Source organism: Erinaceus europaeus, chromosome 9, assembly GCF_950295315.1.
Source record: "Erinaceus europaeus chromosome 9, mEriEur2.1, whole genome shotgun sequence".
In the NCBI taxonomy this organism is placed as follows: domain Eukaryota; kingdom Metazoa; phylum Chordata; class Mammalia; order Eulipotyphla; family Erinaceidae; genus Erinaceus; species Erinaceus europaeus.
Window position 1 is genome coordinate 8,003,658 of NC_080170.1, and position 24,729 is coordinate 8,028,386.

Below are 24,729 nucleotides of genomic sequence, written 5' to 3' on the forward strand. Positions count from 1 at the left end.
AGAGCACATGTCCCCTGTCGATTCCAGCTGCCCCTCTGCCCAGCCAGCCCCCTCTACTACTATCCTTGCCTCCCTCCTTTGGGGTCCGGCCAAGGGGCTGCAATGGCTGGGTGGAGGTGTCCACAGCCAGAAGTGGAGGGATTCAGTCCTGCCATTGCTTTGGAGAAAATAGCTTGTCACCACGCTCAGCTCCTAGTGGGCCCTGAGCCAGGGAGCCAGACGAAATAGGTCATTTTTTGTTTTTTCCTCTTTCCCTTAAATAAACAGCATTCGTCTGACAGCTTCTCACTCAAGAATCTATCTTGCCTCTGGAGTAGGGGGAATTTTTAGTCGGGCCCAGATATGGTGACCAGCGGGAGGGGGGCCGAAGGGGTGGGCTTCCAGGCTCTGTCCCCGCTCCTGGTGGTGGCCCTGGGCAGCTGTGCCACCTTCTGGGCCCTATCTCTCATGCTGGAACCTGGCACCTGGGGCTCTTGAAAAGAAGTTCAAATTTTGTTGTAGAAACACAGGCTTATGGCTGGGGAGGTGGTGCAGTGGATAAAGTGTTGGACTTTGAAGCATGAGGTCCTGAGTTTGAACACTGGCATCGTGCATGCAGAGTGATGCTCTGATTCTCTCTCCGCTGAGAGAAGGAAGGGCAGGGAGAGGGGAAGGGGGGAGATAGAATGAAAGGAGGAAAAGAAAAAAGAAAGAGAGCAGGCAAGGTGGTGGCACACCTGGTTGAATGCACACATTACAGTGCTCTAGCATCCAGGTTCAAGGTTGCAGGTGTCTCTCTGTCTCTCCTCTGTCTCCCCCTTTCCCCCTGACTTCAGTCTCTATCCAATAAACAAATAGAGAAGGAGAGACGGAGAGAGAAAGTAAGAAAGAAGGGAAGAAAGAAAGAGAGGAGAAAGAAAGGAAGAAAGGCAGGCTTGCCCACTATGGTGTCTCTGGAAAATGCAGAGAATCAGAGAGAAGAGTCCCCTGACCTCCCCCAATCCCCTGGGCAGGGCCCTGTGACATTGACCCATCCCATCAGCCCACTTCACAGATCAGGAAACTGAGCCACAGGGAGGTGACAGAGGGAAGACAGCCTGGAGGAGGGAAGGAAGGCAAGGAGGGAGGGAAGCAGGACTGAGCATCAGGCCCTGTCCTAAGTGTTTGCTGGCTCTGTTCAGTTTCCAGTGCTCAGATGTTTGGGGCTCAGCATCACCAAGAAAGAAAGAGCAGAGAAATAAACTGAGGCAGCCGGAGAGGCCGTGCCTGGACTGACCTTGCCCAGCTGGGTAGGAGGAGGCCCGGCTGGGACTCGGATCCCCGGCAGAGGGGCGCCCCACCCCCAGGGCCCTGGGGCTTCTTTGGGTGGTGACACTTCTGCTTCCCCCTGCAGTAGTCGGGCTGGACATCCAGGATGAGATGGGCCGACACGAGGTGGGCCACATCGACAACTCCATGAAAATCCCGCTCAACAACGGGGCAGGCTGCCGCTTCGAGGGGCAGTTCAGCATCAACAAGGTAGGAGCCCCAAGTGGGCACCCCCACACCTCCCTCCCTCCCTGAAAAAACAAGCACCAGAGCCATGTACCCCTCTGACCCAGGAGCCCTGTGCAGGCTGAGGTCTGTGTCCAATGCCCGGTGCTTCCTGCCCGGCGCCAGGGGTTGGGGCTTGGGTAAAGTGGGTAGAGTGGACAAAGTGACTTGCATCTCTAACAGTCAGCACAGCCATTCTTGCGCTGAACCTGTGCGAGCACGTGCATGCCGCCATCTTTCTTTTTATGCAATGGTGTTTATCGGTAGTTCAAAATGATTTATTTGCTCCTGGGGAATCAAACGTCTTTTGAAAGAAAGGAAAGAAGGAAGGAAGGAAGGAAGGAAGGAAGGAAGGAAGGAAGGAAGGAAGGAAGGAAGGAACCAGAAGTCAGAACTCCCACCCTCTGCACCCCAAGAAGAATTTTGGTCCATACTCCCAGAGGAGTAAATTATAGGGGCAGTAAACCAGAGGGCTCCGTACCCCCATTCCACCAGGACCCGAAGCCTTTGTCCCCAGGAATCTTGTTTTTATGCCATCACTGAAAGGGAAGCGAATCTGGAAAACACCAGAGGAAGCCGGGCACTGTTTCCTTTATCTGAGAGAGAAGGGGGTGGGGGAGAAAGACACCTGGAGTTAGTAATAAACATAGTAATACACACACACACACACACACACACACACACACACACACACATTGTCCCGTCCTCCCTGACACCTGTTCCCCCTAATCCACACACACACCACACACAGACACAAACGCGCACACACACACACAAACGCACATGCATACACACACACAAACAAACACACACACACACACACACACACACACACACACGAGACTTGATGTCCACAGTGAGCCCCATCCAAGCCCCTGCTCTGCTATTTTGTTCTTAGAAATAGCTTATCGGGTGGGGGTGGATAGAGGTGAACATAGAGGTGAACTACAAAGGAAGTGGAAGCAGGGCTGTTGGGGAAATGAGGGAGAAGTATCTGCATACACACAGATATCAGTAGATAGATGAGGAGAAATATCTACATACACACAGATATCAACAGATAATCAGCCCATGTCGGTGACCTTGGGACAACTACTAGTTTGCAGTGGTGTGGAATTATACCCCTTTTATCTTACAATTTTGTAAATCAATATTAAATCACTACTTACAAATTTTTTTTTTAAAGAATTGTGGATGAGAAAGGGACGTGAGTTTGCAGCCCCGGCCCTGCCTTCTTGTACCAGCTCTGCTCCCTGCTGGCCACGCCATGCCCTGCACGTCTTTCTTGGCCTTTCTTGGTTATCACGCCCTTAGGTTGAGGACGTGCTGAGAAAACAGGATACCGTGTGGCCGGGAGCTGGCTCACACGCTTACACATGTGTGAGCCCTTGGCTTCTGCTCCCCGCCGCCCAGCAGCACTATGGGCTGCTCCAGGACGGCTCCTGGGATGGAGAAGTGAGACTGTAGTGCCTCTCTCTCTCTCTCTCTCTCTCTCTCTTACTCAATGGAAAATGAAACACTTGTGCCCTGGCAGTCACTCGCCACCATCACCGCTGCTCAAGGCCCGGACTCCATTCCCTGGCGCCACGCCACCCTCCTAGAACACCGCCACCCACTTGTGGAGCTCAGATGAGCTCTGACTCATTCACTCCTTCCAATGCTCTTTCTGGGGTGCCTTCTGGGCTCCAGGGCGGACAGCGGGCCCTGGGGTGATGCGCCGAGTGGAAACAGCCGAGTCCATGTGCTGGTGGAGCTTGGGTTCTAGTGGATGGAGACAGATAGTGGAGGTGAGGCCAGAAATAGAGCTTCCACTCCAGGTAGAATTCCCTGGGTGTCCCCAATAGGTGTGTGGTGGCCATTAGGATGGAAATTGGAGGCGTGATTCTGGGGTTCAGGACAATGTTCTGGACTGGAGATATAAATGTGGGAGCAGCGGGACCACCTGGGAATGTACTGGAAATGCGGGTTCTCAGGCCCCACCTTGGACCCGCTGAATCCACGTAGCAATAAGCTCTCCTGGGTTTCAGACACCCTTGACATCTGGACACCATTGTCAGGCACAGTTGCCCATGGACAGGGTGGGGGATGAAGCTGCAGTGCTGGGGTCCACAGACACCCCAAGAACCAGGAGTAGAATACAAGGGGCCGGGAGTCGGGCAGTAGCGCAGCGGGTTAAGCGCACGTGGCACAAAGCGCAAGGACCGGCGGTAAGATCCCAGTTCGAGCCCCCGGCTCCCCACCTGCAGGGGAGTTGCTTCAAAGTAGTGAAGCAGGTCTGCAGGTGTCTGTCTTTCTCTCCCCCTCTCTGTCTTCCCCTCTCTCCATTTCTCTCTGTCCTATCCAACAATGAACAACATCAACAATAACAATAATAACCACAACAAGGGCAACAAAATGGGGGGTAAAAATGGCCTCCAGGAGCAGTGGATTCATGGTGCAGACACTGAGCCCCAGCAATAACTCTGGAGGCAAAAAAAAAAAAAAAGAATCTTGGTTCAAGCCCCCGGCTCCCTGCCTGCAGGAGAGTCACTTCAGGAGCGGTGAAGCAGGTCTGCAGGTGTCTTTCTCTCCCCCTCTGTCTTCCCCTCTTCTCTCCATTTCTCTCTGTCCTATCCAACAACAATGACAACAACAATAACAGCAACAATAATAACTACAACAATAAAACAACAAGGGCAACAAAAAGGAAAATAAATAAATATTTTTTAAAAAATTTTTTAAAGAAATTCAAGGGGCCTAGGGCCCTTGGGTGAGGAAACAGAATGTATGTTTCTTTTCACTCACTTCAAATTTCTTGAGGTCCAGTGGATAAAGCGTTGGACTCTCTCAAGCATGAGGCTCTGTGTCACAAGCACCAGAGTGATGCTATGGTTCTTTCTCCCTCCCATAAATAAATAGATCTTTGGGGACCAGGAGGTGGCACACCTGGTTAACTGCACATAGTACTAAGCGCAAGGACCTGTGTAAGGATCCAGGCTCGAGCCCCCGGCTCCCCACCTGCAGGGGAGCACTTCACAAGCAAAGAAGCAGGTCTGCAGGTGTCTCTCTTTCTCTCATCCTCTCTCTCTCCCTCTCCTCTCTCAATTTCTCTCTGTCCTATCCAATAAAATGGAAAAGATGGCTGCCAGGAGCAGTGGATTCGTAGCGCCAACAACTAGCCCTGACAATAACCCCGGAGGCAATAAATAAATAGATAGATATTTTTTAAAATCAATTCTTATTTGTTTATTTATTGATTTTACCAGAACACTGCTCAGCTTTGGCTAATACTGGTGTGGGGATTGAACCTGAGACCTCAGAGCCTCAGATGTGAAAGTCTTTTTGCAGAACCGTTATCCCCACCTTCCTGGGTAAATTCTGATGAGAACTGAGCATCTTTTCTCAGGAGGAATGTAAACAGCAAGCCGCAAGCAGAGCTGCCACGCCCGTCACCTTTGTCAGCACTTGAAGTTGCCAGTGGTTCTGTCCGAGTGACCCCGCTGGGTGCTGTTGGCATTCCTTGCCACTTAGAAAGTACATGCATTTGGTGACCCGCTTCCAGGTCTTGCTGTTTGATGAATGGATAATAAGCACCTTCGGAGATGCTTTATGTATTCCAGTCTCTCCCTTCTGATCCTGTGTCCTGTATGCAGTTCAAACACTTGAAGCATTTAGCACACAGGTGTTGCCAGACTGGCAAAGGCGCACAAGCCTTTTCGTAAGAACCATGGGCCAGGAGTTGGACGGTAGCGCAGCGGGTTAAGCGCAGGTGGTGCAAAGCGCAAGAACCGGCGGAGGGATCCCGGTTTGAGCCCCTGGCTCCCCACCTGCAGGGGAGTCGCTTCGAAGTGGTGAAGCAGGTCTGCAGGTGTCTGTCTTTCTCTCCCCCTCTCTGTCTTACCCTCCTCTCTCCATTTCTCTCTGTCCTATCCAATAACGAGGACAACAATGATAACTACAACAATAAAACAACGAGGGCAACAAGGGAATAAATAAATTTTTTTTTTTTAAATGGGCCTTGAGAGAAATGTGGATCTGGGAAGCTGAAGATAGCTCCCTCACTATGCCTTGCCGTGCTTAGGTTCATGGGTTCGAGTCCCATCACCGCATGGGAACACCCAGGAGAAGCCCCATGAATGGTGGAGCAGAACATTGGTGTCTCCGTGCCCCACTATAGTAAAAAACAAATAACTTGGGCAGAGTGCAGGATTGCAAGTGTAAAGGCCCAAGTTCAATCCCTAGCAGAAAACAAAAAAGCTGTGGTCCAGGAGGTGGCGCAGTGGATAAAGCACTGGACTCTCAAGCATGAGGTCCTGAGTTCAATCCCCGGCAGACAGACATGTACCAGAGTGATGGTCTGGTTCTTTCTCTCTCTCCTATCATTTCTTATGAATCAATAAATTAAAAAAAAATTTAAATGTTTTTTTAGTGGTCTGGGAGGTGGCGCAGTGGGTAAAGCATTGGACTCTCAAGCATGTGGTCCTGAGTTCAATCCCTGGCAGCACATGTACCAGAGTGATGTCTGGTCCTTTCCCTCACTCCTCCTATCTTTCTCATTAATAAAGAAATTCAATATTTATTTTTAAATGTTTTTTTTGGGGGCCAGGTGGTGGCACACCTGGTTGAGCACACATGTTACAGTGCACAAGGACCCAGGTTCCAGCCCCCAGTCCCCACCTGCAGAGGGAAAGCTTTGCAAGTGGTGACGCAGTGTTGCAGGTATCTCTCTCTCTCTCTCTCTTTCTATCACCCCCTTCCCTCTCAATTTCTGGCAGTCTCTATCCAATAAATAAATAAAGATAATTTTTTTAAATGTTTTTTAAAAAAGAAAAGAAAACGGGTCAGGCGGTAGCGCAGCAGGTTAAGTGCACGTGGCACGAAGTGCAAGGACTGGCCTAAGGATCCCAGTTCGAGCTCCCGGCTCCCCACCTGCAGGGCAGTCACTTCACAAGTGGTGAAGCAGGTCTGCAGGTGTCTGTCTTTCTCTCCCCCTCTCTGTCTTCCCCTCCTCTCTCCATTTCTTGCTGTCCTATCCAACAATGACGACATCAATAACAACAGTAATAACTACAACAACAAGAACAACTAAAGAAAACTAAACAAAAAAGCCATGAGCACCCCAGATGGGGCAGGACCAGGTGAGGGGTGACAGTTGATATAAAGCACCCAGCCTGGGAAGGGCCCAGGAGAAACAGAACTGTTAACCAGGGGTAGCCTGAGGTTGCAAACATGCCAGGGCCACACCAGCTCCCATCAGGTGGGCAATTGTGGAGGCCCCACAGCTGGCTCAGGGGGATGAAGAGCTCGCTCTGGAGTCAGACAGACGCAGTGCTCGCTGGTTGATGACTGAGCAGTTTAGCGTCTGGGCCTCAGTTTCCCTCTTGCAAAATGGAGCAGGTGTAAGGAATGAATGAACTGTACAAGACCCAAGAAACTTGAGTTCCCTGGCCAGGGGAAGGCTGAGGCTGTTAGGAAATGGTCTCTCGCTGGGAGGGACAACACACACACACACACTCTCTCTCTCTCCCTCTCCCTCTCCCTCTCTCTAGGCTTCGCACCTCCAGGGTGCTCTGATAAGTCAGTCAGCAGTGGTGGCAGCTGATGGGCAGGGTGGGGGCTGCACCCTTTCATCTCCCCAGACCTCCTTATCTGTCCACCAGGACCTGGCCTGTCTCAACTTCTTGCTGGATCACGAGGTCCCCAGGGAGGGGAGGGAGGCAGGCAGGGCTGCCTCTGTGTTTTGAAAACCCATCAACCACTGACGTAGGTGCCTAAGTCACAGGCTCTGAAAGCATCGCCTCCTTTCTTCGGCCCAGCGAGTGCTAGTATGAGTCAGCCACCTGCCTGGGGCTCCAAGTGGAGGGAGTGCTGAGAGCTGAGTCACAGCCTTGTGGGGCCACCTGCAGTGGCAGTGCTAACTTACAGGCTCCTTGACTCACCGGAACAGGGGGCTGGAACTTGGGTCCTTGCACATGGTGACATGTATACTTTACCAAACGGGCCACCACCTGGCATTTGTATTTTTATAGTTTTTAAAAATCTGTTTGTTTATTTATTATTAGATAGAGACAGAGAAATTGAAAGGGGAAGGAGGGAGAGGGAGTGAGAGAGAGACCTGCAGCCTTGCTTCACCACTTGTGAAGCTTCCCCACTGCAGGTGGGGACCAGGGGCTTGAACCTGGGTCCTTACTCACTGTAATGTATGTGCACTCCATCAGGTGCGTCAACATCTGGCCTCAACTCACTGTAATGTATGTGCACTCCTCAGGTGCGTCAACATCTGGCCTCAACATTCGGGTTTTTTACATTTATTTATTAATGGCGGGGGTGGGCCGGAGCCTCATTTTCACACTTGCAATACAAGAGCTAGAACTCTGGGCCTTGGGCTTTCATGTCCTGCACTCTACTGCTGCTTCACCTCCTGCTCCACAGGAGCAAATCAAATTTGGAAGAAAACAAAATAGGTCTACACCAGGAAGTGGCACAGTAGATAGTCTTGGTGTTTCAAACACGAGGTCCCAAGTTCAATCCCTGGCATCATGTGTGCCCATGCCATGTTCTGGTTCTCTCCCCACCCCCAATGAATGGTTAAAGTTTTTTTTTTTCTCCTCCAGGGTTATTGCTGGGCTCGGTGCCTGCACCATGAATCCACCGCTCCTGGAGGCCATTTTTCCCCCTTTTTGTTGCCCTAGTTGTTGCAGCCTCGTTGTGGTTATTATTGCCATTGTTGACGTTGCTTTGTTGTTGGATAGGACAGAGAGAAATGGAGAGAGGAGGGGAAGGCAGAGAGAGAGGGGAGAGAAGACAGACACCTGCAGACCTGCTTCACCACCTGTGAAGCGACTCCCCTGCAGGTGGGGAGCCAGGGGCTCGAACCGGGATCCTTACACCGGTCCCTGCGCTTTGCGCCACGTGCGCTTAACCCACTGCGCCACCGCCCGACCCCCAATGGTTAAAGTTTTTTAAAAAATTAATAAGAAATCATTAAAAGTGGACAGAGGTGGGGACAGGCATTAGCACAGAGATTTAAGTGCACATGGCACAAAGCACAAGGACCGGCATAAGGATCCCTGTTCGAGCCCCCGGCTCCCCACCTACAGGGGAGTCGCTTCACAAGCAGTGAAGCAGGTCTGCAGGTGTCTGTCTTTCCCTCTCTCTGTCTTCCCCTCTTCTCTCCATTTCTCTCTGTCCTATCCAACAACAACAACAAGGACAAAAAAAAAAAATGAGAAAAATGGCCTCTACAAACAGTGGATGATTTTTTTTGTAGTGCACTGAGCCCCAGTGATAATCCTGGAGGCAAAAAATAAATAAATAAAATAAAAAGTGGACCTGGGACTGGCGCTCTCTCTCTCTCTCTCTCTCTCTCTCTCTCTGCCAAGTCGGGGCTATCACAAGGCTCCACAACTCCAACCCACGTTTTTCAGCAAGAGACAGCGGGAAGAAGGAAAGACACCAAGGTGCTGAAGTTTCTGCCTCTCAGTGGGGGCCCAGCTTGACCCTGGATCACACTCAGGACAAAGCAGGCACAGTGTCCAAGACTCTCTGGACAGTCTTCCAAAGGGACCGCACTGGTTTGCAGTCCCACCAGCAGTTGAGCAGAGCTCCTTTTTCTCCACAAGCCCTCCAACCCCTGTCCTTTCCTGGTTTCTTCAGCCATTCATTCTCTCAGAGGTGAGGTGGGATCTCAGAGGAGTTTGCGTTTCTCTGATGATCAGTGTGAAGTGGAGCATTTCTTCCTGTATCTGTGGGCCTTGTGTATCTCTTCTTTGGAAAACAGCCCACTTGTTTGTTTGTTTGTTTGTTTGTTTATACCAGAGCACTGATCAGCTCTGGCTGATGATGGTGTGGGGGACTGAACCTGGGGCTTTGGAGCCTCAACCATGAGAGTCTCTTTGTATAATAACCATTATGCTATCTGCTCCCGCCCCTGTTCAGTCCTTTGGCCCACTATTTTATTGGGTTCTTTCTCTTTCTGCTGAGCTGTATCAGTTCTTCGTAGATGTTTGCAATCAATCTTTTGTCTCCTGTGTGATGTTTATATATCTTCTCCCACTTACTGAGTTGTCTGGTTATGGACACCACCAAGGCAACTCCACGGATGGTGGAGTGGTACTGTGGTCTCTCTCTCTATATATATATATATGTATATGTATATGTATATGTATATGTATATGTATATGTATATGTATATGTATATGTATATGTATATGTATATGTATATGTATATACATACAGAGTTATTTGTTTCTTTTTTTAAAAAAATTATTTATTTCCTTTTTGCCCTCGTTTTTATTGTTGTTGTAGTTATTATTGCTGTTAATGTCATTGTTATTGGATAGGACAGAGAGAAATGGAGAGAGGAGGGGAAGACAGAGAGAGAGGGAGAGAAAGACAGACACCTGCAGACCTGCTTCACCACCTGTGAAGCGACTCCCCTGCAGGTGGGGAGCCGAGGCTCGAACCAGGATCCTTACGCCGGTCCTTGGCTTTGCACCACATGTGCTTAACCCACCGCGCCACCGCCCGGCTCCCAGAATTGTCTGTTTCTAAGTGAGGCCGGGAAGCTGCTCAGCAGGACTGAGCTTGAGTTACTCAGCTCATGTCCATTTCTGCTCACTTCTGCATAAGCTGGGAGGAGGCTGATAGCAGGGTTTTGCTCTGAGCAGCTTGGCGGAGGTATAGCCTTTCTTGAAATGGGGAGTCCCCAGCTCAGTGTCAGGTTTTCCCCCAGAACACTGGGTACTTCCACCGCCTGAGCTGAGGGTCCGGGGAGGCACCCACCCATAGTCCTGCTTCCCAGGACCCCTAGTCTAGGCTGATGGGTACATCTGGGGGTGATGTTTGATTCAGAGTTCAGAGACACCCCCTCATTGCTCCTGTTGTGCAGATGAGAAACTTATAGCTCCCAGCTGGGAAGGACCACTCCAGGCCCACATCCAGAGCTGGTGCCTCCAGGGGGGAGACCCGCCTCCCACTGTCCCCCGGGGCACCTGCCCAGCTGCTGAAACCCACCTCTCTCCAGGTCCCAGGCAACTTCCACGTGTCCACACACAGCGCCACGGCCCAGCCCCAGAACCCGGACATGACGCACGTCATCCACAAGCTCTCCTTTGGGGACACGCTCCAGGTGAGTGGGGTGTCCACAAGGGGACACATGGGGGAGAATCTTCCCCCCAGGGCACACTGAGGGGTCCCCCAGCCAGGCCACACCCCTTTAGAGCCTTTGCCCCAGCAAACACCCTCCGCTAGAGGTGGCTGTGTCCCGGGGTCGGTCCCCTCACCCTGCTTCTCCCTCGGCAGGTCCAGAACGTCCACGGAGCCTTCAATGCTCTTGGGGGAGCAGACAGACTCACCTCCAACCGTAAGTATCCACGTTCCTCGCGCCTGTATCCCCAAAACAGCTTCTGCCTGATGCCCAGCACAGCAGAAGGAGTGGGAGAGGGCATTCAACTCACAGTCATCAAGCCAAGCTGCCGAGTCTTTGTCCCCACAGCTAGGGACGGGGGACTGTCCCCTACCAGGTGGCAGTGGCCCTGAGAACTCTGAGTTCTCACTGGATGCCTGCTCTGCATCCTCCGGCTGCCATGTCACTGGTCCCACTGGGCAGCACACAGGATGCTGAGGGCAGAGCCAAGGTCACCTGACTCTGAGGGGTGTCATGAAAATGGCGGGGGGACAGGACTAACCATTGGGTCGCCTCATTCTGGCTGAACCTCTCCAGCCCCCTGCTCCTCAGCCAGGTTCAAGATGATGTAGGCCTCTGCACACCTGCACACACGCGCACACACACACGTCCACTCACACATGCACACTCCGCCCCCCAGCTCCACCGCACCTATGACCTTGCCTTCTGCCCTCTCCTTCTCCCCCCTCTGGCTTCTCTCACTTCTCGAAGTTCATTGCAGCCAGAAATCCAACCAAATAAACCACCACAGGGCCAGCAGATAGTTCATCAGGGTGAGGCCCCAGGTTCGAGCCCTGCGTGAGCACTGTGGCTTCTGTGTCTGCCTCTCCTGGGCCGGGACAAACCTCTAGAGTAGTTCCAAGCAGAGAGATCTCTGTCTCCGCAGGTGCTAGAGGGGACTTGGTGTTCCAGCTGTGGTGACAGCTCCGCAGTGGTGCGTTGCCTTAATGCTCTTGTGTCTTGTGTTTCAGGAGATATTGCTTAAGTCCCTATGCATGAATTTGGTGGGTGGATTCCGGCGGCAATAGCTGGAGTCTGCTTCAAAACGCAGGAGGCATGAGTTCTTCTTCTTCTTCTTCTTTTTTTTTTTTTTGCCTCCAGGGTTATTGCCGGGGTCGGTGCCTGTACCATGAATCCACCACTCCTGGAAACCATTTTTTTCCCCTTTTGTTACTGTTGTTGTTTTTTTATCATTGTTGTGGTCATTATTGTTGTTGTTGCATGAAGCACAAGGGCCGGCTTAAGGATCCCGGTTTGATTCCGGTTTGCAGGGGAGTCACTTCACAGGTGGTGAAGCAGGTCTGCAGGTGTCTGTCTTTCTCTCCACCCTCTGTCTTCCCCTCCTCTCTCCATTTCTCTCTGTCCTATCCAACAACAATGACATCAATAACCACAACAATGTTAAACAACAAGGGCAACAAAAGGGAAAGTAAATAAATATTTTTAAAAATTTAAAAAAAGAAAGAACCCACAGCCCCAGATGTCTGTGACCTCTCAGCCTCCTGGTGCAAGATTCTAGGAGGCGCTCAGAGAAAGAAGAACGAGTTTTTCTGTCATCCTGAGGGCTCAAGGGAATGTTCATCTTTCCCCAGAGGGAAGGGGCAGCACCCAGGAGCTCTGGGCCTGCACCCCGTCAGTCAGCCAGTGTGCGGTTCTGGTTACGTCAGGCTTATCAGAAGCTGACTCATTGGCACTTCCATTCATGCCTCCAGCCAGTCGTCTCTCCATCCGTTCATTCACTCAGAAAGCATTTGCCACCCTCCGAGTCGTGCCAGGCCCTGCCAGGGGTTCTGGGGACACAGAAATGAGTCAGGCCCAGCCTCTGCCCGCCCCCCTACTTTGCAGCCTCCCACCCCCATCTAGTGGGAGGGGACAGGGAGAAACTTCCACCCACCCCTTGACAAGGGGGACAGAAATGAGTCCATTCTTCAGAGAGGCAGTTGTTTGTGTGTTTGTTTGTTTGTTTCTGGTGGCTAGGTTCTTCCTTTTGAAAGCCTAAGCCCAGGGAGTCAGGTGGTAGCACAGAGGTTAAGCACACGAGGCGCCAAGCGCAGGGACCGGTGTAAGGATCCCGGTTCGAGCCCCCGGCTCCCCACCTGCAGGGGAGTCACTTCACAGGCGGTGAAGCAGGTCTGCGGTTGTAAAAAAAGAAAGGAAGGAAGGAATAAAATGAGAGAAAGAAAGAAAGAAAGGGAAAACATAAGACCAGTGGCCTGCAAGGTAGCTTTAGGTCTGTAAGCCTAGGGACCTGGGTTTGATTGCTAAAACCACACGCCAGAGTGATGCTGCGATTCTCCCCCTCCCTCCCTTTCCCTCTCTCTTCATCTCTTATTAATAAATAGGTTTGTTTGTTTTTCCTCCAGGATTGTCACTGGGGCTCGGTGCCTGCACTATGAATCCACTGCTCCAAGAGACCATTTTTCCCATTCTGTTGCCCTTGTTATCACTGTTATTATTATTGGATAGGACAGAGAGAAATGGAGAGAGGAGGGGAAGACAGAGAGAGGGAGAGAAAGACAGACACCTGCAGACCTGCTTCACAGCCTGTGAAGTGATCCTCCTGCAAGTGGGGAGCCGGGGGCTCGAACCGGGATCCTGACGCCAGTTGTTGTGCTTTGCGCCACATGACTTTAACCTGCTGCGCTACCGCCCGATCCCCCTGACTTTGCTTCTGAAGTCGTCAGTCTTCAAATAGCACCAAAAGAAGTACGCTGTGAATTTGACCAAACCCTGCCTTCTGGGGGTCGGGCGGTAGCACAGTGGGTTAAGCGCATGTGGCGCAAAGTGCAGGTACCCGCATAAGGATCCTGGTTCGAGCTTCACAGGCGGTGAAGTAGGTCTGCAGGTGTCTGTCTTTCTCTCCCCCTCTCTGTCTTCCCCTCCTCTCTCCATTTCTCTCTGTCCTGTCCAACAACGAACAACATCAACAATGGCAATAATAATAAACACAACGAGGCTACAACAAAAAGGGGGGGAAATGGCCTCCAGGAGCGGTGGATTCATGGTGCAGGCACCGAGCTCAGCAATAACCCTGGAGGGAAAAAATAATAAAAGGAAAAAAAAAAAAACCCTGCCTTCTTCTCCAGGGGCTAAAAAGTGACTGGTAGTTTCATGGGTGTCTTTCCAGAAAATTCTCCCCAGGTCCCTTTCTTCCTGTCTGGTCACATGGGTCCCTCTCACGTCCCAGCACCTGCTGGAGAGGGACCCGCACAGCCGCTGCCCCCTGGAAGGACCTTTGGGCAGTTTCTGGCATGTTCTGTGCCTTGTGGGAGCCACTGTCCCGCTCCGTGGGGTGCAGAGGAGGGAGGGGACAGTGTGATGGAAAAGGTCCTCGGCTTCACCTTGCGTGTCCCTCCCGCAGCCCTGGCTTCCCACGACTACATCCTGAAGATCGTGCCCACGGTGTACGAGGACATGAGCGGCAAGCAGCGCTACTCCTACCAGTACACGGTGGCCAACAAGGTAAGCGCCCCGGCCGGGCTGCGTGCACCGGCGCCCTCTGCTGGCCGGCGGCTGCGCTCACACGCGGCGGGGCCGGATTCCAGCCGGTTCCCCTGCAAGGGGGTTGCACTGGGTGGGGGTGTCAGACCCACTCTGATCCAGGCTCTGTCCCAGGGTGGAGATGGAAGGTGGGGGCAGGCCTCAGAGGCTCAAGGTCAGGAAATTCAACCAAGAATAGGATGTGATCTACCTGAGACAGCGCAGGCAGGGGGACAACTCCTGCCCAAGGTCCAGATGTCTGCATCTGGCTCAGTTCCTGCAGAATCAGGGGCTCAGGGCACAAGTCCTTCATGCCCGGCCCCGAGGCTGGTGGGCCACACCCAAGGGCCTGCTGATTAGTGGGAACACCCCCCCCCCAGGATCCCCACAGAGCATCTGGGAGAAGCAGGCAGAGCCTGGTTGGTGAGATGGGGGCATCTACAGCCTAGACTTCCCCAGAGAGAGCCTTATCTGTGTTGTGTGAACCTACTGGATGAGCACCCTCACCCTAGACCTTGGTGGGTGGGTCTCTGCCTCCCCCCCCATCAGGCTTTCCTCCTGCACCAGTGCCAGAACCCTTTGTGAGCAGAATAGTGGCTGACTCAGTTCATAAGAAGAGTCAACCCAGTAACTAGCACTTATCAAGTGCTTACCATGTACTGAGGGCTTTGCTCAGCTTGTGACCTTCCTTGCCTGGGGCCAGGCAGGGATGCAACTTTTTTTTTTTTTTTGCCTCCAGGGTTATTGCAGGGCTCTGTGCCTGAACTACGAATCCACTGCTCCTGGAGTCTATTTTTCCCATTTTGTTGCCCTTGTTGTTATGCTTGTGGTAGTTGTTATTGTTGTCATAGCTGTTGTTTTTGGATAGGACAGAGAGAAATGGAGAGAGGAGGGGAAGACAGAGGAGGAAAGACAGACACCTGCAGACCTGCCTCACCGCCTGCGAAGCGACTCCCCTGCAGGTGGGGAGCCAGGGGCTCGAACCGGGATCCTTATGCTGGTCCTTGCGCTTTGCGCCACGTGCGCTTAACCCTCTGCGCTACCGCCGGCTCCCAGTGATGCAACTTTTTGAGCACACATGTGTTACCATGCATGAGGGCCCAGGTTCAGGCTCCCAATCCCACCTGCAGGGAAGAACCTTCACTAGTGGTGAAGCAGTGTGCCAGTGTCTCTTGTTCTCTCTGTCTTAATGTCTCCCTGCCCTGTCAGATAAAAAGAAAGAAGGGGTGGGGAGGAGGCATTCAGCTCTGGGGACATTTGTGATCTGTTTTACAGATCTGGCCATCCAGGAAAGGAGCCCTATTTCTTTAAAGAAAATTGATTGATTGATTGGTTGGTTGATTAACAAGAGACAGAGGACAACCAAGGAGGTGACATAGTGGTTTGAGTGTTGGACTTAAAAGCATGAGGTCCAGAAATTGATCTTGGTATTGCATGTGCCAGAGTGCTGTTCTGTTTTTTTCTCTCTCCTCCTCTCTTATAAATCTCTATTTATTTATTTATTTATTTATTTACCAGAGCACTGCTCAGCTCTGGTTTATGATGGTGCAGGAGATTGAACCTGGGACTTAGGAGCCTCAGGCATAACCTTTATGCATAACTATTTTGCTATCTACCCCCGTCCTTAAATCTTATTGTTAATCATCAAAAATAAAATGATAATGAGAGAGAATGCCGGGCTGTCACTCTGGCCAGTGCCAGCGTTCAAACTGAAGATCTCGTGCTTGCAAGTCAAGGACTCTTTGCACTCAGCCACCTCCCCCACCATCTTTTTTTTCTTCCCCCCCCCCCACCCACTCCGGGAATCGCCGTGACTTCAGGTGCAGACAGCACTAACCGATGGAATCCGCCCAGGAGTTCCTGCAGACCGGCTTAGTCACTCTCTTGCTATGGCGCCCAGAGCAAACTACAGAACTACTCTGTGCCTTGGTCTTCTCCTTTTTAAGAAAGATGGTCTTCTCCTTTTAAGAGTCAGGAGGTAGCGCAGCGGGTTAAGCACACGTGGTGCAAAGCGCAAGGGCCGGCATAAGGATCCCGGTTCGAGCCCCCTGCTCCCCACCTGCAGGAGGTCAATTCGCAAATGGTGAAGCAGGTCTGCAGGTGTCTGTCTTTCTCTCCTCCTCTCTGTCTTCCCCTCCTCTCTCCATTTCTCTCTGTCCTATCCAACAATGACAGCTATGACAACAATAACAACTACAGCAAAGCACAACAACAAGGGCAACAAAATGGGAAAAACAGCCTCCAGGAGCAGTGGATTTGTGGTGCAGGTACCGAGCCCCAACAATAACATGAATAACATGGAGGACAAAAACAAAAAAAAAATGAAGCCGTATTCTGGGAACTGCTCAGCCCCACAGGCAGCTTTGGGGAAAGGATGCCATCTGCTGCTTTCCCTGGCCCTCAGCTCTCCCCCAGAGAAAGCTGGGCCTGCTTCACTGAGGCTTTGTCTCCAGAGTCTCTGGCCGGGTCCTGGCAGTAAGGCCCACTAGCTCAGTCTCTGTGCGGACTCTCACTCTATGTCCCCAGCCCCTGAGCCAGAGGGGCTGTGCCCCACAGAGGGGCAGTCCTGGGAGGAACCCCAGAACTCAGCCCCGGCATGGGTGCCCAGGGCAGTTTGGTGAGGTCTCCATCCGGAAGTACCCAATCCACTGTGGACACACTGCCAACTCGGTCTCCTAGTCCCAGAGGGCTGTGACCCTGCCTTCGCAGTGCCCTGTGCCCCTTCTTTGAAGAAGCTCTCTCCCCTCTGGCCTTTAAACTCCTCTCACACACAGACACAGCAAAGGTTCCCCTTTGTCCACCACACACAGAACAGGCTGTCCCCACCTCAGAGTCTTCCAGGCTTCACCCATTCATTCATTCATTCATTCATTCATTCATTTTTGACCCCTCAGCTCTCTCAGGTCCCTAGGTCAGGGCACATGCAGAGATGTTAGGATGTGAGATGTTTCCATGTTAGGCACATGCAAAGATGTCTCTCTTTTGCCCCCTCCAGTCCATGATCCCCTCTGGGAAGTAGAGTTGGGGGACTGAGTGGCCCAGACAGGAGCCGTCCCCATAAACCCGAGTCCAGCAGCCCAAGAGGACAGTAGGCCCTGGGGACAGGGCGGCGCCATCTCTCCTTTCTCTCTTGTGCTCTCGGGTTTATTTAAAATTTATTAATTTTGGGAGTCGGGCGGTAGCGCAGCGGGTGAAGCGCAGGTGGCGCCAAGCACAAGGACGGGCGTTAAGGATCCCTGTTCGAGCCCCTAGCTCCCCACCTGCAGGGGAGTCGCTTCACAGGCGGTGAAGCAGGTCTGCAGGTGTCAGTCTTTCTCTCCCCCTCTCTGTCTTCCCCTCCTCTCTCCATTTCTCTCTGTCCTATCCAACAACGACGACATCAATAACTACAACAATAATATTACAACAGTAAAACAAGGGAAGAAATAAATACATATAAAAAATCATTAATTTTATTTTACTTGCCAGAGCATTGTTCAGCCCTGGCTTAACAGTGATGCTAGGGATTGAACCTGGGACTTTCGGTGACTTAGGCACTAAAGGCTTTCCACAGAACCATCATGCTATCTCCACAGCTCTCAGATTTGCGTTTTGAACCGCGCACTTCCAAGCCACATAGCCACTTTCCAGGCAGATGAAAGGTTTTTGGGTTTTGTTTTGTTTTGCCTCCAGGGTTATTGCTGGGGCTCAGTGCCTGCACCATGAATCCACTGCTCCTGGAGGCCATTTCCCCCCCTTTTGTTGCCCTTGTTGTGGTTACTGATGTCCTTCATTGCTGGATAGGACAGAGAGAAATGGAGAGAGGAGGGGAAGACAGAGAGGGGGAGAGAAGGACAGAGACCTGCAGACCTGCTTCACCCGCTTGTGAAGCGACTCCCCTGCAGGTGGGGAGCCCGGGGCTCCAACCCGGATCCTCACGCCAGTCCTTGTGCTTTGCACCACGTGCACTTAACCCGCTGAGCTACCGCCCGACCCCCAGATGAAAGGTTTTGAGCAGCCCCCAGCAGTGGCGGGTGTTGGGGTGCTGTGGGGCAGGGCCTGGGGGAGGGGTTGAGAGGAAGAGGGGTGTAAACCGGCTTGTGCTTCTGATTTTCACACCCCATTCCCCCCTTCCTCGCCCCAGGAGTACGTCGCCTACAGCCACACTGGCCGCATCATCCCCGCCATCTGGTTCCGCTATGACCTCAGCCCCATCACGGTCAAGTACACCGAGAGACGGCAGCCTCTGTACAGATTCATCACCACGGTGAGTGGCGCCTGTGTTTAATTCCTTCAGCAGCTCTCTCTCCTTCTTCTCTCTGACTCTGTGCGACATTCATATTTTTCTCTAGTTTTCCACTCTTTCTTAAAAAGATTTCGGCAGTCGGGCGGTAGCGCAGTGGGTTAAGCGCACGTGATACAAAGCGCAGGGACGGGCATGAGGATCCCGGTTCGCCCCCCGGCTCCCCACCTGCAGGGGAGTCGCTTCACAGGCGGTGAAGCAGGTCTGCAGGTGTCTCTCTTTCTCTCCCCCTCTCTGTCTTCCCCTCCTCTCTCCATTTCTCTCTGTCCTATCCAACAACAACGGCATCAATAACAATAATAATAACTACAACAATAAAAAAAAACAAAGGCAACAAAAGGGAATAAATAAATATTTTTTAAAAATTAAAAAAAAAGATTTCATTTATTTTTGGAGTTGGGCAGTGGCACACCTGGTTAAGCGCACATGTTACCATGCACAAGCACCCTGGTTCGAGCCCCTGCACCCCCCACCTGCAGGGAGGACGCTACAGAGTGGTGCAGTAGGCCTGCAGGTGTCTTATTCCCCCCCCATATCAAATAAAATAGAAAGGAAACAATGGCTGCCCAAGGATAACCCTGGTAACAGTAAAGATAATATTTTATGTATTGTATTTTGATGAGAGAAAGAGAGGCGTCAAGACCAGAGCCCTGCTCAGCTCTGGCTGGTGGTGGTGCTAGGGACTGAACCTGGGGCCTCAGAGCTTCAGGCATCAAAGTCTTTTGCAGAACCCTCATGCTGTCTTCCCATTTTACGGTGAACTTTCCACCTTTTTTCTCCCCAACTCACTGCTGGTCCCTGTCGGGTTTTTGCTTTTCATCCTCACCTCCCTTCTTTCTCTTTTGCTGTGCTCTTCCTGCATTTTCCCTGGGTCTCTAGAGGGCTTGAGACTGGTGGCAGTTTTCTTTCACATCAGTCATTTCTTTTTTTTAATATTTATTTATTCATTTTCCCTTTTTGTTGCCCTTGTTTTATTGTTGCTGCTATTATTGTTGTTGTTATTGATTTCGTCGTTGGATAGGACAGAGAGAAATGGAGAGAGGAGGGGAAGACAGAGAGGGGGAGAGAAAGACAGACACCTGCAGACCTGCTTCACCACCTGTGAAGCGACTCCCCTGCAGGTGGGGACCCAGGGGCTTGAACCGCAGTCCTTACGACAGTCCTTGTGCTTTGTGCCACCTGCGCTTAACCCGCTGCGCCACCACCCGACCCCCGATGTCAGTCATTTCTATCCAGGGTACTATGCCTAGCCACCTGTTCAGAGTGTCCTTCGGATTGGAAGTGCAAGGTGCCCTGCTTCAGGCCAGAGGCCAGGGAGTGCTTGGTGAGCTGGAGTCAGCAGAAGAGGAGAAGGAAGATGAGGAGGAGGAGGAGAAATGAGAAATGAGAACCTGAAGAGTGTGTTCTCTACTACCTCTTCACACGTCTCCCAAGGTCTCCCTCTTTCACTGTTTGTGTGTGTGTGTGTGTGTGTGTGTGTGTGTGTGTGTGTGTGTGTAATAGTGGCTTACAAAAGTATGAGATTACAGGATATAGTTCCACAACATACCCATCACCACAGTGCTGCGCCCCCCCACCCCCCATTCTCCCTGCAGTAACCACCACGGTTCTCACAAAGTCTTAGAGACAGTTTCCTTCAGTTTTTTTGTATCATTTCATTTCATTTTGCAGGTTCATGCATTTCAGTCTTGATTCCACATCTGAGTGAAACCATCTGGTAGTTGTCTTTCTTCTCTTTACTTCTCTTCCCTAAGCATCAGCAGCTTCTGTTCCCTCCATCTTGTCCCTGAGGACATAATGCCATCCTTTTTGATTGCACAGTAGTATTCCACAGTAGTATGGGCATCTAGGCTGCTTCCACTCTTTGGTTGTTGTGAATAATGCAGCTATGAACACAGGAGGCGGGTGTCCCTTCTAATTAGTGTTCTCATGTCCTTTGGATGAATGCCCAAGAGTGGCATTGCTAATTATACCGTAATTATATTTTGTTTAAGGACTCTCTATACCCTCTTCCAAAGGGGCTGTCCCAGTCTGCATTTCCACCAGCAGTGGAGCAGAGTCCCTTTTCTCCACAACCTCGTCGACACTTGTCATTTCCTGGCTTGCGGATGTCAGCCATTCTCTTAGGTGTGACCTGGAATCTCAGTGGAGTTTTAACTTGCATTTCTCTAATGATCAGTGAAGTGCAGCATTTCTTCATGTGTCTGAGCCACGCGTGTCTCTTCTTTAGAGAACTGTCTATTCAACTCTGTGGCCTCCTTTTTTTTTTATTTTCCCTTTTTGTTGACCTTGTTTTTTTTATTGTTGTTGTAGTTATTAATGTTACTGATGTCATTGTTAGTTAGGACAGAGAGAAATGGAGAGAGGAGGGGAAACAGAGAGGAAGCGAGAAAGAGAGACACCTGCAGACCTGCTTCACCGCCTGTGAAGCGACTCCCCTGCAGGTGGGGAGCTGGGGGCTCAAACAGAGATCCTTATGCCGGTCCTTGTGCTTTGCACCACGTGCGCTACTGCCTGACTCCCTACTTTTTTTTTTTTAAGATTTTTTTAAATATTTATTTATTGGATAGAGACAGCCAGATATTGAGAGGGAAGGTCAAGATAGACAGAGAGAAAGAGAGAGAGACCTGCAGCCCTGCTTCTCCACTCATGAAGCTTTCCTCTTGCAGGTGGGGACTGGGTGCTCGAACCTAGGTCCTTGTACATAGTAACATGTGCGCTCAACCAGGTGTGTCACCCCCTCAGCCCCTAGCCTACTTTCTTTTTTGCCTCCAGGGTAATCACTGGGGCTCTGTGCCTGCACTGCTCATCCACTACTCTTGCTGGTCATCTTTTTTCCATTGTTGTTGCCATTATTGTTGCTGCTGCTGCTGTTGCTGTTGGATCTGACAGAGAGAAATTGAGGGAGGGGAAGAAGACAGTGTAAGGGGAGAGAAAGACAGACCCTTTCAGACCTGCTTCACTGCTTGTGAAGTGACATCCCCCCTGCCGGGGAGGCACAAATCAGAATCCCTGTGCTTAACCTACCCCCACCCCCGCCTACTTGTTTACTGTTTTTTGTCTGGTTTTGTTTGTCCTTTTGCCGAGCTCTGTTGTTTATTTATAGATGTTGGATACCAATTGCTTGGCAGGTATCTTCTCCCAATTACTGAGGTGCCTGTTTATTCTCGTGGAGTTTGCTTTTTTAAAAAAATATTTATTTTATTTATTTATTTCCTTTTGTTGTCCTTGTTGTTTTATTGTTGTAGTTATTATTATTGTTGTTGTTGTTGGATAGGACAGAGAGAAATGGAGAGAGGAGGGGAAGACAGAGAGGGGGAGAGAAAGACAGACACCTGCAGATCTGCTTCACCGCCTTTGAAGCGACTCCCCTGCAGGTGGGGAGTGGGGGGCTCAAACCGGGATCCTTATGCCAGTCCTTGTGCTTTGCGCCACGTGTGCTTAACCCGCTGCGCTATCGCCCGACTCCCCAAAGTTTGCTTTTGATGTATAGAAGCTTTTTTACTGTCACATGGGCCCATTTTTCTAATCTTGCTGAATTTCACATGCCCATGGGGTCAAGTCTCCAAACACTTCTGTGATGTGAAGGTCCTGCAGTGTTCTGCTCATGTTTTCTTGTACGTACCCTGTGCTTCCTTGTGTAATATCCGGGTCTTTGATCCATTTTGAGCTGATTGGGGTGCCTGGTACTAAATGGTGGTCTCGCTTCATTTTTCTGCATGTGGCTGTCCAGTTTTCCAAGTACCCTTTGTTAAAAGAGACCTTCTTTCCCACCACCCCCCCCCACAGAATCCTTTTGGCCCCTTTGTCACGCATGAGGTGGTTGTGTATGTGTGGGTGTATTCCTGGGCTCTAATTTCTGTTCCACTGGCCCAAGTATCGTATAATGTTCATTCTAGTATCACACTGGTTTGATTATTGTTGCCTTGTAGGATAAACTGGAGTCAGGGAGCATGACCCCTCCATTTTTTTCCCCCTTATTTCTCGAGAGTGTTTTGTTTTGTTGTGGTTCCATGTGAATTTTTGGATAAGTTGTTCAATTTCCTTGAAAAAAAATTCATTGGGGTTTTCATAAGGATTGTGCTGAATCTATAGATTTTTTTTTCCTTCTCCAGGGTTATTGCTGGGGCTCGGTATCTACACTATGAACCACTGTTCCTGGAGACCATTTTTCCATTTTTGTTGCCCTTGTTATTATTATTGCTGGTGTTGTTGTTGGATGGGACAGAGAGAAATGGAGAGAGATGGGGAAGACAGAGAGAGGGATAGAAAGACAGACACCTGCAGACCTGCTTCACCGTTTTTGAAGCAGCTCCCCTACAAGTGGGGAGCCGGGAGCTCGAACCGGGATCGTTGTGCTGGTCTTTGCATCATGTGCACTTAACCCGCTGCGCCACCACCTGGATCCCTCTTTTTTTTTAAATCTATAGATTTATTTTAATAAGATGCCATTTAAATCGTGTTTATTCTTCCAATCCATGAACAAGGATATTCCCCTATTTCTTTGTGTCACTCTCTGTCTCTCTGTCTCTCTCTCTCTCTCTCACGATGCCCTCTAGTTCTCATTGTGAAAATCTCTCACTTCCTTTGTTAGATTCACTCCAAGGCATTTTTATTTGGGGGGTTCACTGTAAATAGAATTGGTTCCTCCCACCTTCCTTTCCTCTGACTCACCCCTTGCGTATAGAACTAATGTCATGGATATCTGTGTATTGATTTTTGTGTCTTGCTATTTTACTGAATGTATCATTCCCGGTAATTTTTTTGGTGGCATCTTTGGGAATCTCTAGGTATATCATCATGTCATCAGCAGATAGTGATGCTTAATTTCTTCCTGTCTAGTATCTGTTCCTGATCGCAGTGGCGAGGGCCTTGAGGACTTTGTCTGGTTCCCGAATTTCAGGGGAAAGCTTTCAGTTTTCCCCCACTGAGTATGAGATTAGCTGTGGGTTTGTCACATAGGCCTTTTACTCTTTGGAGGAATTGTCCTCTTCTTATTTTTAATACTGACTCCAGCTCAGGGACCCAGTCCTGGCTCTACTCCAGTTCTGACTAGGTGTGTTTCCGTGAGGGCTTGTTAAGGAAGAGAGAGCTAACGTCAACCTGACTCGGCGTGGGTGGGCTTCAGGTGTGACTGGACCCAGCTGCAGATGCTGTGAAGAATAGGTCTTCGTCCTGCTTTGCTCTGTGCTCTGGCTTCATTTGCTCATCAAACTAACCAATATGTCTTTCTCATTAAATTCACCCAGGACTGGCAGGTAGAAAGGAGGCCCTGGGTTTGACCACTGGCACCAGAAATGCCCAAATGATGCCACATACACAAACATCTTGAAAAACGAGGAGGAGGAGGAGGAAGAGGAGGAAAGTCCTGTGTTTCGAGTAGCCTCAGAACAGCCTCTCTGTGCTCTTTACTCCATAAGATTCCTTTTTAAGGGAGTCAGGCGGTAGCTCAGTGAGTTAAGCGTAGGTGGCACCAAGTGCAAGGACGGGTGTAAGGATCCCAGTTCGAGCTCCCGGCTCCCCACCTGCAGGGGAGTCGCTTCACAGTCGGTGAAGCAGGTCTGCAGGTGTCTGTCTTTCTCTCCTCCTCTCTGTCTTCCCCTCCTCTCTCCATTTCTCTCTGTCCTATCCAACAATGATGCCACCAATAACAACAACAATAATAACTATAACAATAAAACAAGGGCAACAAAAGGGAATAAATATTTTTAAAAAGTAAAAAAAAAAAAAGACTCCTTTTTAAACAAAGAGCCCCAACATAAAGCTAAAACACACCAGACTTGCTTTGGGGAAAGACATTTGCCCCTGTCTGGGACAGACACAGTCTCAGGAATAGATGTGTCACCTCTGACCGTGCAGATCAGTAAGGAGGTGCTTGGTGGCCGCAGAGGGGGTGAGTGAGCACTGCTAGTCTCCCAGACCAGCAGGCGGCAAGATCCAGCATGACTACTGCCCTCTGCAGTCTAGGAGGGGAGGGCGGAGACCCCAGAGACCCACAGTCCCTTGGAGCCGTGTTCCCAGTAAAGAGGGGAGCTCAGATGGAAAATTCCATTTCTTTCCTGCAGCGTCAGGGATAAGCTCAGGGCCTCCCCCATGTGCCATACTGCTGAGCCACCTCCTTGACCCAGCTTCCCATCCTTTGTCGTGTGTGTGTGTGTGTGTGTGTGTGTGTGTGTGTGTGTGTCAGAGAGAGGGAGAGATGGAGAGAAGAAAGCCCACTACAGTACCCCTCCACTGCTCCAGGGTCTCCTCTGTGTTCTCTGTGCTGGGGTGCTGGGGTTCAACCCAG

General features: G+C 50.8%; 2 protein-coding genes across 2 annotated transcripts in view; one reads left to right on the forward strand and one right to left on the reverse strand.

The window, feature by feature from the left end:
• The window catches only part of SH3PXD2B (SH3 and PX domains 2B), a 358,044-nt gene that overhangs the window by 331,035 nt on the left and 2,280 nt on the right, over positions 1-24,729 (reverse strand). The gene's annotated exons all lie outside the window — the stretch shown is intronic.
• The window catches only part of ERGIC1 (endoplasmic reticulum-golgi intermediate compartment 1), a 101,806-nt gene that overhangs the window by 66,008 nt on the left and 11,069 nt on the right, over positions 1-24,729 (forward strand). The window contains exons 5-9 of the mRNA XM_060197167.1: positions 1,373-1,497; positions 10,517-10,621; positions 10,795-10,855; positions 14,040-14,140; positions 18,282-18,404. Coding sequence (XP_060053150.1) covers positions 1,373-1,497; positions 10,517-10,621; positions 10,795-10,855; positions 14,040-14,140; positions 18,282-18,404 — 515 coding nt within the window. The remainder of the gene's footprint in view (positions 1-1,372; positions 1,498-10,516; positions 10,622-10,794; positions 10,856-14,039; positions 14,141-18,281; positions 18,405-24,729) is intronic.